Genomic DNA, 14,900 nt, shown 5'->3' on the forward strand with positions numbered 1-14,900 from the left:
AAGCTGCTCTGACCCTGGTCCTTCAATCGCATTGCTTTATAGTTTTTCTTAACCCTAACAAAAAAAACAATATAGGTGCACATCATACCTTTACTTATGGCATTAGCACCTTACATTTGTGAATACTGGTGCGCTTAAGGCCTACAAAGTGTACAAGTGGAACACAAAATAAAATACATATGATAATTCAGAAGCAAAATCAAATCAACAGTAGATTAAGGTAATGGGGATTACTAAGAGGAAACAGGCCTCTCAGAAAGCTAAATGTAGGTATAGCAAGTGCAACCTAAGCAAATGTAGTCAGCACAAATGTAGTGTTTCAATTGCACAATTACCAAAAACGAAGACACTTCATTGGATAATGTTATTGCTGTGTATTGACCGTGGTACGACGTGTGGGACTGAAAATTAGAGGATAAATGCAAGTACTATACCAATTCACAACTTAGGATAAACTGGAGGTTCCTTTCATCTGCCAACCACTCAGTCCGATCTCGAAGCCAGGGCACCATAGCATTTTGCAGTTCGGAGTTACTATTTCCTTGGATAATAGCAATCCCAATAAAAATAATCAAATCATCAATTCACTCAATGGAATACAACATAACATGCACAACCCTGGAGGTCTCCAGATACAGTCTAAGCCAGTGGTTCCCAAACTTTTTTGACCTGTGGCTCCCCTGACCTAATCGACAATTGGATGTGGCTCCCCGCCATTTTTTTACCGGTGGGTGGGTGGTGTGTACCTCCTGTTATCTTTCTTAAAGTATTTGGGACGCAATGAAGGTATTATATTGGTTGGAATGCTTGAATTATTAATCTCATCCACAGGCAATCACTATGGCTGCATCCCAATCCATCGTTTTTTTCCCCAACAGAGTGCCTGGTCCCAAACCCTTATTTATGCCAGCTACTGCTTTCAGTACCTTTTGGTACTGAGACCCGCTCTGAGAAAATGGAACATTGAGTTTGGTCTGTCCTAATCAGTATCCCCGGCCTTATTTTTACACTAAAAAGGTCTGTCCTTCCATCTGTGTGCCCATCTATATCCAAACACATTCAACCATTTGAACACCTATCCACCATATATCCTTCCGTCCATCATTTCACTCATCCATCCCTCCATCCACACTTTCACTCATCTATCCATTATTCATCTACCCACCCTTTCACCCCATCCATCTGTACAATCATCCATGCATCCACTCTTCCACCCAGCCATCCATTCACTTACTCATCCATCCACCCATTCACTTACTCATCCATTCACCCAGTCATTTATGCTTCCACCCATTCACCCTTTCAGTCATTCATCCTCCCTTTCTCTCTCCATCCCCCTTTCACGTATCCATCCATCTACCCACCCATTTACTCATCCATTCATGAATCCATCCATTGAGCCTATTACTCATCCATTCTTTCACTCATCCAACCATCCGTTCACTCATCCAGCCATCCGTTCACTCATCCAGCCATCCGTTCACTCATCCAGCCATCCGTTCACTCATCCATCCACCCTTTCACTTCACTCATCTATCCATCCTTTTGTCCATCTACCCCTTTCACTAACTCATCAATCCTTACATCCACCCTTTCACTCATCCATCCATTCACCATTTCACTTATCAATTCATCCATCCACCCATTCACTTGCCCATCATCTACCCTTTCATTCATCCACCCATCCATCCTTTCACACACCCATCAACCAATTCACTCGCCCATCAGCTGCCCTTTCACTCATCCATCCATCCTTTCACACACCCATCCACACTTTTACCCATCCATCTACCCTTCCACCCATACATCTACCCTTCCACCCATACATCATCTATTTACCTTTTCTCTTATCCATACTTCCATTCATTCACTCATCCATCCATCATTTCTTTCATTATCTATCCATTCATCCTTTCAGTAATCCATCCAGCCAGTCAGACATTCCTTCACTTATTTACTCACCCACCTTTTCACATTATGAGCTGAGCCTTTGTTTGCAGAGTTGCAGGCAGAAGAGTCCCATCAAGAATGAACTACAGCAAGGGGTGGGCTGGTGGAGAGTTCACTATGCCCCTGCACATAGGCAGACTGAAAACGTAGAAGTCATGCATGATGCACAGTGCCAGGATGTGAGGTTACTGTAACATGGTGTTGTTTCCAGGGCTTTAAGCGGTGTAAAAAAACTGGGGGGTCTCTTCAAAGGGGGTGTTTGACGTAATTAAGAGCGCAGCTTAAAACACCTAGGCTAAAAATCTGCGCTTAGCATAGTGTTCCGCCTCACTGGTATTATGTTGTCTCTGTCATTGCATCCAGATATATAATACAGCAAGTATCACTACACCTCAACAAGCCAGGACTATTGGCTTTGTCAATGGTTGCTAGTTCCTTAAAAAAAAAAAAAAAAAAAGGAGCAACCATGGCTTTGTTGAATACAATATTGAAAATACTTCAGTTCTAAAATGACAGGACAGTGAGAGAACGATAACCTGTTCTTTTAAACTTATTTTACAGGCTTCTTTGAATGAAGTGTTTTCTAACGTTGCAGCGTGGGCGTTTTACTTTTTATCGTACAGAATGCCCTTCTGTACCCTGAGGCAGGAGGAGGTCGCCACATGGTGTCACACCCCCAGACTGCCCCATTGACATTCAGTAAGTGGCAATCAGCGGCATACTGAATGACAATGGGCGGGAGGGGCTGCTCTCGTGCTCCTGGAGGAGTGCGAGGCACCTCCAGCAGCAGGGGTGAGGCCTCTCACAGGGAGCAGCGCTGCTCCCTGTGATGGCCAAAATTACAGATAAAAGGCCCATGGAATTTACGGACGGTTGGTCACCCTAATGTGCCGCGCGCCCCTGGCACCTCATTACGGCGCACCGGGGCGCACAGTTTGGGAACCACAGGTCTAAGCAATGCATCCTAAAAGAAGGGAACAACCATAGAGCTGTGGGGGATGCGTAAGGTTTTGGTGCTGCCTCAGCTTTACACGGTTTTGTAAATCTGGGGCAGTGCCAAAATCCATGGGTGTTGCGTGAGAACCCCAGAGCAATGCCCATGGAACCCCTACTTGACAGAGTGGAAGAGGTGTGGCGCCGCGGCCAGGGCGACTGACGCTGGAATCTGGGGACCACTGTTCGATCCCCGGCTCCGGCCCAGCACCATGTGACTCTGGGCAATAGCTCGCTTAATCTTCCCGACGGCCCCCCAGCGCCTAGAGACCCTTACGGGTGATTGTGCGCTTTACAAATGTGGACTTTTTAAGGCAAGGCAGTGACTTGCGCTGCTTTGTCTTTCTCCAGATGCATGAGGCAATTCAGCCACACAGGGTGATGTTCCGTCGCCTCATAGATACGATTGCACCGCCAGAGCTTTAAAAAAAATAATGCTCCGGCAGCTCAATCAGCCCCAAAAAATGTTGCTAGTTGTTTAGGTCTTTCACCATCAGGTAGCTACATATAAAATAAAGGGTAGCTTAAATGAAAAATACATTTTAAAAAGTTTTTACTCTGTGGGAAATGCACTGTAGTACATTAGGAAACCTCTATTAGTTAATGCACTACAGAGGTCTGTGTGCAACCAGAGAGCCACAGAATTAAATTTGATTGGTGCAGTGGGGAATAGTGGCTTGTGGATTTTTAGTGCTACGAGGTCACAGCCTGTGACAAAAAGCACTGTGAAAGTGTAGGTAATTAATGTATTCCTGCAATACACACATTATAAGGTAGACTGCTTCAAACCGTGCAAATAGTTTTAGGATATAATGGAGCTTCCAAAACGGGGATTTTAGTAATACCAGAACATAAGTAATGCATTTTGTTTTGCATAACTGTCCCTTTAACACCTCCACAGAGGTACTAAGCGACACGTACTTCACAGCCCAGTTGTTAACTCTTCTTACTAACAGTAAAAAATACAATAAAATAAAAATCTTTGCCATCACACAGCAATTCAAGCCAGAACTGCTCCCAAGCACTATTGACATTTGCAGATTAACTCAAAACGCACATTCCAGGGCCCCCTTGGGGTCACGCCCCACAGATTGAAGACCTTTGTATTGGACAGACTTTCTGCAAGCACTCAAACTGGATCAATTTGCAGTAAGCATTCTCGGCATGCTGCCTTCTGACTTGCATATCTTGCACAAGGTTAAGTTCTAGGTAGCAAAGAACGGGGTGGGGTCATCAATTGTTTCTCTTAAAAACTTTTCTATGAATTATTCCTTGTTCACAGTTGTCTTGGACTAAGGCAATCTATTAATGGTTACATGGTTTCTGCAACACCTCAGTATATTGTACTATGTTATTATTTGAACTTCCTGGATATACTGTATCTGCCAACTGCATCTTTCATCAAGCTTCATATTTTCTGTTCATTGGTCCAGATAGTCAACTTTCATTGAAATATTTATGGATTCATTAATAAATTCTATTAACATTACATCTCTAATAGTGACATCTGGTGATCTGCACCCAGTGAGCAAATTTGACTTTCCAAGAGAGCTTTGTTGGGGTTCTCCGCCTCCCATAAGAATTATTCGAGAACTATGTACATGGACTCCTTTGATTTGTACCAGAAAGCGACTTCTCGATTTGGGATTTCAGCATCGGTATCTCACTGGACTTCTAGTTCCAAACAAGAGGTGTGATTGAGGATGTCCATTCTATTTGCTTATAGAGGAATTCAGAAGTGCCTCTAGTTTTCATCAGCAAGGGGCTTTGTGAACCCTAGCAACCTTTATTAGAAACTCAGGGAGACAATGTATGTTAGTTAGCAACCAGTATGATTATGCCTCAATTGAAATAAATGTTGGCTTTGTTAGGGTGGAGCTCTGCGTTTAGCACAGTATTTGTCACATTACTTTGAGGTTAGCCGCTAGGAGGCAGGACAGTGCTATGTTCTCAGTTATGTCACAACTCAGGTCTGTGTAGTAAGGTCATGGTACTAAATAAGGCATTCAGTCAGGATCAACATAAGGCACAATGGCGATCCAGTCAGTGGTGCTTGGCGTTCGGGGAAAGTTCCTTCTAGAGATATATGGGATAGAGTTCCTCCAACAGTATGTAATCCAATACAAGACCTGAAGCCACAAGCTTTATTAGATCACGTAACTCTAAGATATCTAGCAATATATTCATATTCACACATACAAAAAACAAAGTTTAACCCCTTTACTGGCTGCTAGGCCTTTTCCTCCCTGTGCTAAGCCTTTATTTGGCTATTTGGGGTAGTTATTAGGCCCCTGTAACGTTTTGTTTACATAAGGAATCCACACCAAATTTGCATCCTTTTCTTCCAAAATCCTGAAGATTTGAAAGGTACTCTGGGTTTGTGGAACCCCTTGGAGGGGACCCCAAAATTTGCCTAAATACAGCAACATATATATTTTTTTTAAATGGGGGAAAGTGCTGCATAAGAAAGCATCTGTTTTTTCCCCTGCAAACGGTATCAACGAAGGGCTTGTGGCGCTGAAATCAATACCTTCCCAGCTTTTAGGGACAGACAGACGTTTGTCAGCAAACCAAAATATTGTACAGTTTTGACATTTTACTGGGATACAGCCTATTTTTTTTGTAACTATTTTTTGTGCTTTCAACCTCCTTCCAGTTAAGTGGTAGAAATGGGTGTGAAAGTCATAGTGGATCCCAGGAAGCTATACATTTCAGAAAAGTAGACAAAATTCAGAATTTAGCAAGGGGTCATCATTTGTGTATATCCTTCGAGAGTTTTCTATAGAAACGAACAGTTGAAATGAAAAAAATATTGAAATTGAGTTGAAAAACCAGAAGTTTATGCCAACGTTTTCACCTGTAAATTCTTCAAACTATGGCAGACTTTTGAAAGCAATATAGCGTTACGTCCACTGGACCCTTCTTGTTGTGGTGATATATAGGACTTGTAGGTTTCACTAAGTACCCGAGGTAGCCAGAACCAATAACTGAGCTACACATTGCAATGGCTTTGAATTGTGTTCCGGGTATATAGCAATTCATTTGGTAAAATATAAAGAGTGAAAAATAGGTATCAATGACACCTATGTATGTCCGAAATAGGAACAAAATATAGAGTTTAGAAGCCGTAGTAATTTGCACATCTCCAAAATTGTGGGTACCCATACTAGCGTGAGAATTAGAGGACATTTTTCAAAGTAACTTATTTTTTACACATTGGTTTACATTGGGAAAGCAGAAATGCATAGAAAGTCAATAGATAATAACACCTGCTCTACAATTCTAAGTTCCACTAAGCCTCTTGATAAAAATGATACCTCACTTGCGTGGGTAGCCCTAGTGCCTGCAACAGGAAACAGCCCTAATTGCAAAATGGACATACCACATGTGTCTAGTGAAATGTGCTTAGATGTGGATTTTGGACCCTAGCTCAGCCGGCACAAGGGGAAACCTAGCAAACCTGTATATTTTTTAAAACTAGACAACCGGGGAATCCACAATGGGGTCACTTGTGTGGCTCTCAGAATCCCTTGCAAATCTCAAATTTTCCTGTGATGAAAAGTTCTGGAATCTGCAGGGACCCACAAACATCCACCCACCAAGCATTCCCCCAAGACTCCCGATAAAAATTTTACCTCACTTGTGTGGGTCGGCCTAGTGCCCGCGGCAGAAAACGTCGCAAAAAGCAAGGTGGGCACGTCACATTTTTCCAGTGAAAACTGACCCTTTTTTGCAATGTGTCTAGCTGTGAATTTTGGACACTTGCTTAGCCGGCACCTAGAGAAACCTAGCAAACCTGTAAATTTTTGAAAACTAGACACCGAGGGAAATCCTCCCTTGTATTCCCAGTAACAGCCTTTCAGGCACTGCCAGCAAGCTTGTGCTGCTGCCGACCACAGAAATGATTCTGCCCTCCTGCTGCGGAGCCTGAGCAGGGGGAGGTAGAACAATAGGTTTCCTGCTACAGGGAGGTGTGACCACCTCACAGACAGGGTTTAGTGTATTGGGCTGGGGACACTTTGCATTGAAGGGCAAATTTGGTGCCCTCTTTGCATATTTGAGCCAGTTCATGGACCTGTGGTTCTCACTCTGGCATGAAACTGGACAAAGGACAAGGAGTCTCCTCCCCTCTGTCTAGCCCCTCCTCTGGGAGGGACCACGAGTCGTTCCAACCCTTGGTGGGTGGGTCCTCAGATTCATTGTGGAACAACACTCACCTCTCAAATCACAACATTCTTCGACCGTCAACACTTGGGTTTCAACTGGAAACAAGGCTGCATCAAGGAAGGCTCCTGCTGCTCCTGGTCTCACTGTTCTTCAGGTCTTCTACCTCATCTGTGCCATATCCAGGTTCTCCAGAAGACCTGTGGGCACGAAGGACATCCAAAGTAAACTCCCTAGGAGTGAAGGAGTCAGTCCCCTGCATCTGTAGGCACAGCAACAAAGCTGATCGGTCTACTGCTCCTGTCAGCAGGTGGTGGTTCTGCAGCTCCCTAGAGGCCTGACCTGTCTCCTTCGCAATATTGAGGATAGCATCCCTCATCGTTAGCCGCTGGGACCAAACCTCTGTGCACCGCGTCGACTTGCAGCGGTCAAGGTTTATTGGCTCTGCACTCCAGAGATCTTCCGGCTACAAGTAGCTCCAGCCTCCAGCACCTCATCCACTGAAGATCACCGTCCTCACTGCATCCCTTGCATCATGGCCGCCATCTTTGGCGAACTACCAGAGGTACTCTTGCGACTCCTGTGCCTTTGGCCTGTGGGTCCTCTGGAGGGCCTTCCTTTGCTTCAGTGGGCTTCCCGGCTTGCTCAGGGCCTGGTCTCCTGCACTTGTTGAGTCCCTTGGACCTTGCTGGTCACAACGTTTGCATCTTTTCACTATCCACGATACCAAGGCTTGTTGGTGCTCTGGCCGCACACCGACCACCTAGACACAGACATCGGACGTGGGACAGCTCGTGCACGGATACTCAGATTCACCTGGTCCTCACAGCTGTAATGCCAAGGTCACCGTCTTCACTCCAGAGCCTTCCAACATAGGTGGGCATTGTGCTTTCGTGCCTCATGGTCACCTCACAGTGGCATAGACTCTGTTCAGTCTGCTTGCAGGTTCTCCTTTTCAAGAATCAACCCTTGGATTCCACTGGACTCCTTCACAGGCTTCTCCAGAGGCATATTCTTCTAAATCTTCCATTGTCGTCAACCCTATGCACACTGCCTCCCTGGTGCAGGTAACCTGGTTCCTGGGGAATTCACATGAAGGGTGGTTCTCCAACCTTCCGTCTTCCAAAGAGTTTCTTCGGGGTCCTCAGTAAAGGGTCCTTCTTTAAAACTGCAACGGCGGCTTCTCCATTGACTTACATTGGGCTCTGGCTGTGTTTCCACTCTGCACACAGCCTCCGTGGGGTTCTGGAGTACTTTACCTTGGGTGGTTCCTTGTTTCCCCAGCTCCTCTGAGTCTTCTGGTCCAAGTCCTGTTCTCCTTTGCAGTTCGCATTCTACTTTCTTGGTAGAGGTTTGGGCTCCCCTGGAGACCAGAGTACATTTGTGCTACTTAGCTGATTATTTTGAAGTATTCTCGTTTGTATTGTTAATATCGGGTAGGAGATATACCAATGTGTTAGTGATTGTGTTTCATAATACAGACTTATTTTTATAAACACTGCGTCACGCTTTTTCATCTAATCTACACTGTCGATTAAATGTGGTAAAACAAGCTGCTTTACACTCTTTCGAGAGAAGTCTGAAGGCTGCTCTTCACAGCTACCACTTTGAGAGCTTTCTATAGATATCAACGATCTCTAAAATCACCATAAGGGTTGCCTGGATTAGTGCAAGGTGCATCACTCCCTGGAGTGTGCACCATATACTAAACAAGCCTCCTACACCCCCATGTAATCTCGTCAAGCAAACCATTCACATTGCATGATGCCACATTGAGCTAATCCATGGAGTTACCGGTCTGGAGACCACTAATGATGTCCTAGAGCAGAACTCCCAGATGGTAGGAGGGAAATGAGGGAGTCATGAAGCAGATTTTCATAACAGAAACAAGAATGTAAACAAATCTCCAAATTCCCCCTCCCTCAATACGTCGAAAACAAGAAGTAACTGTCAAGGGGCAGACCATCACCAGGCCGGTCCCAATGGATCTCATACCCAAAAACGTCAGTTAACAGGGAGGGTAAACATACCACCCTTGTTGTCTTGCGGTCGGGAATGTCATGAACCACATTGGAGTTTGTTGCAAGCACCCCTGGGATTTCCTTCCCTCACTGGTATTATGTGAAAGGTGTTGTGGTAGGTACCTCCGGCTCAGGGGAAGTCCCACCCTCGGCCGGGGCCCTTACCTTCCGCCAAGAGCTCCTCCACAGGGATCAAGACCTGTTGCATTTCTTCACCGGGGTTTTACGGGTCAGCTTCGACAGTCTCCCCGGTACGAGTCAGAGCCTAGGCGTGGTGGGGGGGGGGGGGGGGGGGGGGGGGGGGGGGGGGGGGGAAGGGGGAGGGGGGAGGGGGGAGGGAGTGTGTTTCTCAGATGGATTCGCTCATCAATCTATTGGAAGACCTCCTCTGGTGTCTCAAAGAAGAGTGTTTGCGAACGGCAGACAACCTTTAATTTAGCTGGATACAGTAGCATGTACTGAATACTGAGGTAATTGCTGCTGCACCATCATGGTATAATTCGGGAAGATTATGATCGTTTGAGACTAATATGTGATCTTGTCGTGGAGCCGGCCATGTTTGAGGAGAAAGTCTCTATCCATATAGTTTCAAAGCTTCATAATAACGGGTTGGGGCTGAGCTCTGGGTGGAGGGCATTGCACCAAAGCCCTGTTCAATTATGAAGCAGGAGGACAGGGCCGAGGGGGCATAAGGGATCGGAGCTATTGGTCTAAGAACTGCACCATGGATGTACCCTCACATCCCTCAGGGAAACCCACGAACCGCAGGTTATTGCGACTAGTCCTCCGCGTCCTCCACCCTCGCCACCAGTTCCTTGGTCACAGCTGCAAGTCTGGTCACTGTCTGTTGTAAGGTTCAGACAGAGCCTTCTACCCCAGATACCTTGGTCTCGGCCTCCATGGTGCTTTGCTTGGTGTCAGGGAGAATTTTATCCTTTGCCATGTTGGTGATCGTGGCAGGGAACGTAGTAGCCTGGTGGCCGCAGTGCTTATGAACCACCTGTACCCCGCCATGGCATAGCGTGTAGGGCAGCCCAAGCAGTCCGGTCTTGGTGCCTTCTCGAGGTGTGGGCCAGGGAGCTCCACACAAAGTCAGAGGGGAAGAGTTGAGATGTACAGGACTAGGTTGGGGGGTGCGTCGCCGCAGGCTGCACCAAGTCCTGGCTTGATCGGCCTAGCCGAGGGGCCAAAGGTGCCTCCTCAAACCATGGGGGCGCAGCAGTGCACCCTTCGACCACCCCACCGGTCACATGCAAACTGCAGCATCTGTCCAGGCTTTCCTGCATGTCCACACCTCCCAGCAGGGGGAGGAGTGGTTTGCACTATGCATTACAGCCTTGGTGGAGAACATGCCCAGGCTCCCATTCCCTGGCTGAGCATCGATCCACGGGGCTCAGACCTATCACAACGCTGCATTATAGCATTGTGATTGGTTATGGGGAGCCCGGGTGCTTCCTGCTTGCAGTTAAGAAGCCAGGAAGAGGACGGAAGAGAGGCGGCATCCGGCAGGTAAGTGATTTTTTTCAACCCCCTTTTCCCCTACCTCCTCCCCTTCCCCCGTACCCGCCCACTACAGCTTCCAGTGAGAAGCCGCCACTGTTTTATGTAGATACTTTTTACTACTCTGGTGAATTTCTCATGAGAGTTGTATTGCCTGCAAATAGTGTGGTGCAGTGTAAACCCTCTCCATGAAGTAAGGAATATGCTACTTACCAGTATGCACCTGTTCTTGGCATGTAGGGCTGCTGACATTTATATCTATGAATAGATCGCCACCTAGTGTTGGGTCCGGATGATTGCACATTGTTGTCCTGGAAGAGTCGTCGAAGTATCACGAGATAGGTGGCTCCTCCCTGGACAACAGTGCGCATGGGCATCCCCTCCATGCTTAGATTGTTTTTCGCCATTGTGGCAGAGATGGAGTGTGATATAGTAAGTGATGACCATGCGTGAAAATAATTATGTTAATTCTGAATGCTACAACTGCGACAGGCACCGGGGAGGATGGCGGGCGATATAAATGTCAGCAGCCCTACATGCCAAGAACAGATGCATACTGGTAAGTAGCAGGCATGTGGGCTGCTGAATTTATATCTATGCATAGAATAAATAGTAGTACCCTCCTTAGCGGCAGTTGCCCGTGCCAGCTGCAGCAGTCTGAAAAAGAGTTCTGAGAACAGCCTGACCTACAGCAGCTTGCTGCTTGGAGTGTACATCCACGCAGTAGTGTTTGGTGAATGTGTGTATGGTGGTCCATGTGGCTGCTCTACATATGTCCTCTAGAGGAATGTTACCTAGGAAAGCCATGGATGCCCCCAACTTGCGTGTGGAATGCGCTCTTGGGGGGATTGTTAGCGTGCGTTTAGCCTTTCGATAACAGATCTGGATGCATTTAACAATCCATCTGGCTATACCTGATTTAGAGATTGGGTTGCCTTTGTGTTGTAGAGAGAAGGCAACAAACAGTTGTTTCGTTTTTCTGAAATCTTTAGTCCTGTCTATGTAGTACAGTAGAGCCCTTTTAACATCTAGTGTGTGTAGTGCTCTGTCTGCCACTGAATCAGGATTTGGGAAGAACACAGGTAGTTCAATAGTTTGGTTAATGTGGAACTGTGACACTACCTTGGGCATAAATTTAGGGTTGGTGCATAGCACAACCCTATTAGCATGTATCTGAATGAAAGGCTCCTGAATAGTGAGGGCTTGCAGCTCGCTAACTCGTCGTAGCGACGTAATTGCCACCAGAAAAGCCACTTTCCATGTGAGAAATTGTATCTCACAAGAGTGAAGAGGCTCAAATGGTGGGCCCATGAGCCTGGTGAGGACTATGTTGAGGTTCCAGACAGGCGAAGGCGGGTGTCTTGGAGGAATGACCCTTTTCAGTTCCTCCATAAAAGCTTTAATGGCTGGCACTCTGAAAAGGGATAGGTGCTGTCTATTTTGAAGATAAGCTGCCATTGCCGCTAAATGTATCCTGATGGAACTATACGCTAGATAACACTTGTATAGGTGCAGCAAGTAACTTATGATGTTTTGCGTGGAAGCATCAAGCGGATTTATGTTATTATAGGAGCAATAGATAACAAAACGCTTCCATTTGGTCGCGTAGCAGGCCCTTGTGGTAGGACGCCTAGCCTCCTTTATGATGGCCATGCAGTCAGGGGGCAGGTTTAAGTAGCCAAACTCTATGACTTCAGGAGCTATATTGCAAGGATCAACTGCTGCGGATCCGGGTGCTGAATGTCTCCATGGCTTTGAGTGAGGAGACTGGGTGTGAGCCCGAGGGGCTCGTGGGGAACCACGGAAAGTTCTAGGAACGTGGTGTACCACGCTTGCCTCGCCCACGATGGAGAAACCAGGATGAGCGTCATGGAGTGTTGCCTCAGTTTGCGTGCCACTAGTGGTATGAGTGGAGCTGGAGGAAAGGCGTACGCAAATTTGTTCGACCAGTTCATCCACATCGCATTGCCCTGAGACTGCGGGTGTGGGAACCTGGCGGCGAAGGCGCGGCATTTTGCATTTTCGTGTGTGGCGAATAGGTCTATCTCTGGATGACCCCACTGACGGAAGTATGGTTGGAGCACCGAGGGATGCATCTCCCACTCGTGCATCTGATGGCCGTGTCTGCTGAGCAAGTCCGCCATCTGGTTGTCCTTCCCTGGGAGGTGTTCCGCCATGAGGAACATGTTCCTCTGAATGGCCCACTTCCATATGCATTGTGCTAGAAGTGACAATTGTGGAGAGTGTGTCCCCCTTTGCTTCTGGATGTAATACATCACAGTCATGTTGCCCGTCCGGATCAACACGACTTTGTTGCAGAGATGCAACTTGAATGCCTTCATCGCCATGAAGATTGCCATCAGTTCCAGTAGGTTGATGTGCATCTTTTGCTGTTGCGGTGTCCATAGTCCCTGCACTGTGTAATGGAGGACATGCGCTCCCCAGCCCTGGAGAGATGCGTCCGTCATTAGTACTATTTGTGGTACAAGCTCTTGGAACGGTCGTCCCCTGCAAAGGTTTTGTATGTTCCACCAATGCAGAGAGTTGTATGCACGACCGGTCACCAACACTAGGTCTTTTAGTTGTCCTTGAGCCTGGTTCCACTGGCGGGCTAAGCATTCCTGAAGCGGACGCATGTGTAGCCTCGCGTGAGGGACTATAAAGATGCAGGAGGTCATCATGCCTATCAGCTGCATGAACACCTGCACTGGGAGTGAGTGTTGTGGCCTGAATCTCTGAATTAGCACTTGCATGCTGTTGACTCTCGCTGAGTTCGGGTGCGCCGTGGCAGCGAGCGTGTTTATTTCTGCGCCTAGGTACTGCTGTACATGTGCGGATTGAAGATGGGACTTCTGGTAATTGAGAGAAAATTCCAGACTGTGTAGGAGGTGGATTGTGCGGGACATGTGGTCGGCACACTGCTGGGCTGACTTTGCTTGTACTAGGCAGTCGTCCAGATACGGATAGAAATGGATATGTTGTCTCCGAAGATGCGCGGCCACTGTCGCTAAACACTTCGTAAACACTCTGGGGGCTGTAGTGACCCCGAAAGGCAGGACCTTGAACTGATAATGCTGGTTGTTGATGGTGAACCCGAGATATTTCCTGTGACTGGGGTGAATGGGAATGTGGAAATAGGCATCCTTCAGATCTAGGGTTGCTAGGAAATCCCCTTGACTGAGCAACGGCAGAACTTGCTGTAACGTGAGCATGTGAAAGTGTTCTGATAGGATATATTGGTTTAGGGGCCTGAGGTCCAGAATGGGCCGGAGGGATCCGGCCTTTTTTGGGATCAAGAAGTACAGAGAGTACACCCCTGTTTCCTGTTGTTCTACAGGCACAAGCTCTATGGCCCCTTTATGTAGCATGGAGATGACTTCTTGCTGCAATAAGTGCATATGCTCTGCGGACATAGTGTGGAAAAGTAAATTTTGCCATGTTGTATGTGCCTACGTGTTCCCCATCTCATGTTATATGTGCATGATCGATATGCATGTATCCCCCTTTGATCGATTAAAGACGCAATTATAGTTGTGTCCAACTCTAGTATGCCAGTTTCCAGTCTTCGTGAAAACAACGAATATTAGGCCTATGTAAACCTATGTTGCCACATTTTACAGTGTGCACGTTAATTCATTGAATTGTCCCCGTTTCTAGGCCTCAAAAGGGCCCGGACTCAGATTCAGCTCCTGTCTCCTGAACCCTCTCCGAGGAGCGATACAGCCCCCACCTGCATCCCTGACCCTTCGCTTACTTCCTGCCTCACAGTGCCCGGCCCGGCCTGGCTCTGCCTGCCAGTCTGCCAAGAGTATGTTATGCTTCTAGTTATCAGTCCAGCTCTCCTTCTCTGCATTCCTTAGCTACTGAATCGCATCAATAGTTTCAGTCATGGTCTAGCCTTTATGTCTCCATATAAGAGAAATACTGTATTAATATTCATAGAATATTCCTAGCACACGCAATACATGTAGAATTATGCATGCACCAGTCTTAATGTCTAGTAGTCTTTGCCCTGATAACTTTTGGATTCTATCAACATGTACTCCAAACACCAGATACCAGATATGCTTTAGGTACATGTCGCTCTGACACTCCAGACTTTAGTCTCCTCTTCTAGCGCAGAAGTCATAGCCCCAGTTCTCCCTGGTAACACGTCATTGCCCGTTTGCGCGCACCACTAGGTTAAAGGTCCCAGCTGCTCAGGTAGCCCCCTCCATGTTTCCGCCCTTTTTATGACACTTCTGTTACGTTTACATCACATGTCTGTGTATA

The 14,900-nt window shown here is 46.9% G+C and overlaps 1 protein-coding gene across 1 annotated transcript in view; it reads right to left on the reverse strand.

Moving 5' to 3' along the window:
- The window catches only part of NOL7 (nucleolar protein 7), a 130,821-nt gene that overhangs the window by 30,828 nt on the left and 85,093 nt on the right, over window positions 1-14,900 (reverse strand). The window contains exon 6 of the mRNA XM_078687995.1: window positions 1-54. This exon is cut by the window's left edge and continues 68 nt beyond it. Within this exon, the coding sequence (XP_078544121.1) occupies window positions 1-54 (54 nt within the window). The remainder of the gene's footprint in view (window positions 55-14,900) is intronic.

The sequence above is a fragment of the Lissotriton helveticus genome, chromosome 4_1, assembly GCF_964261635.1.
Source record: "Lissotriton helveticus chromosome 4_1, aLisHel1.1, whole genome shotgun sequence".
NCBI classification, from domain to species: domain Eukaryota; kingdom Metazoa; phylum Chordata; class Amphibia; order Caudata; family Salamandridae; genus Lissotriton; species Lissotriton helveticus.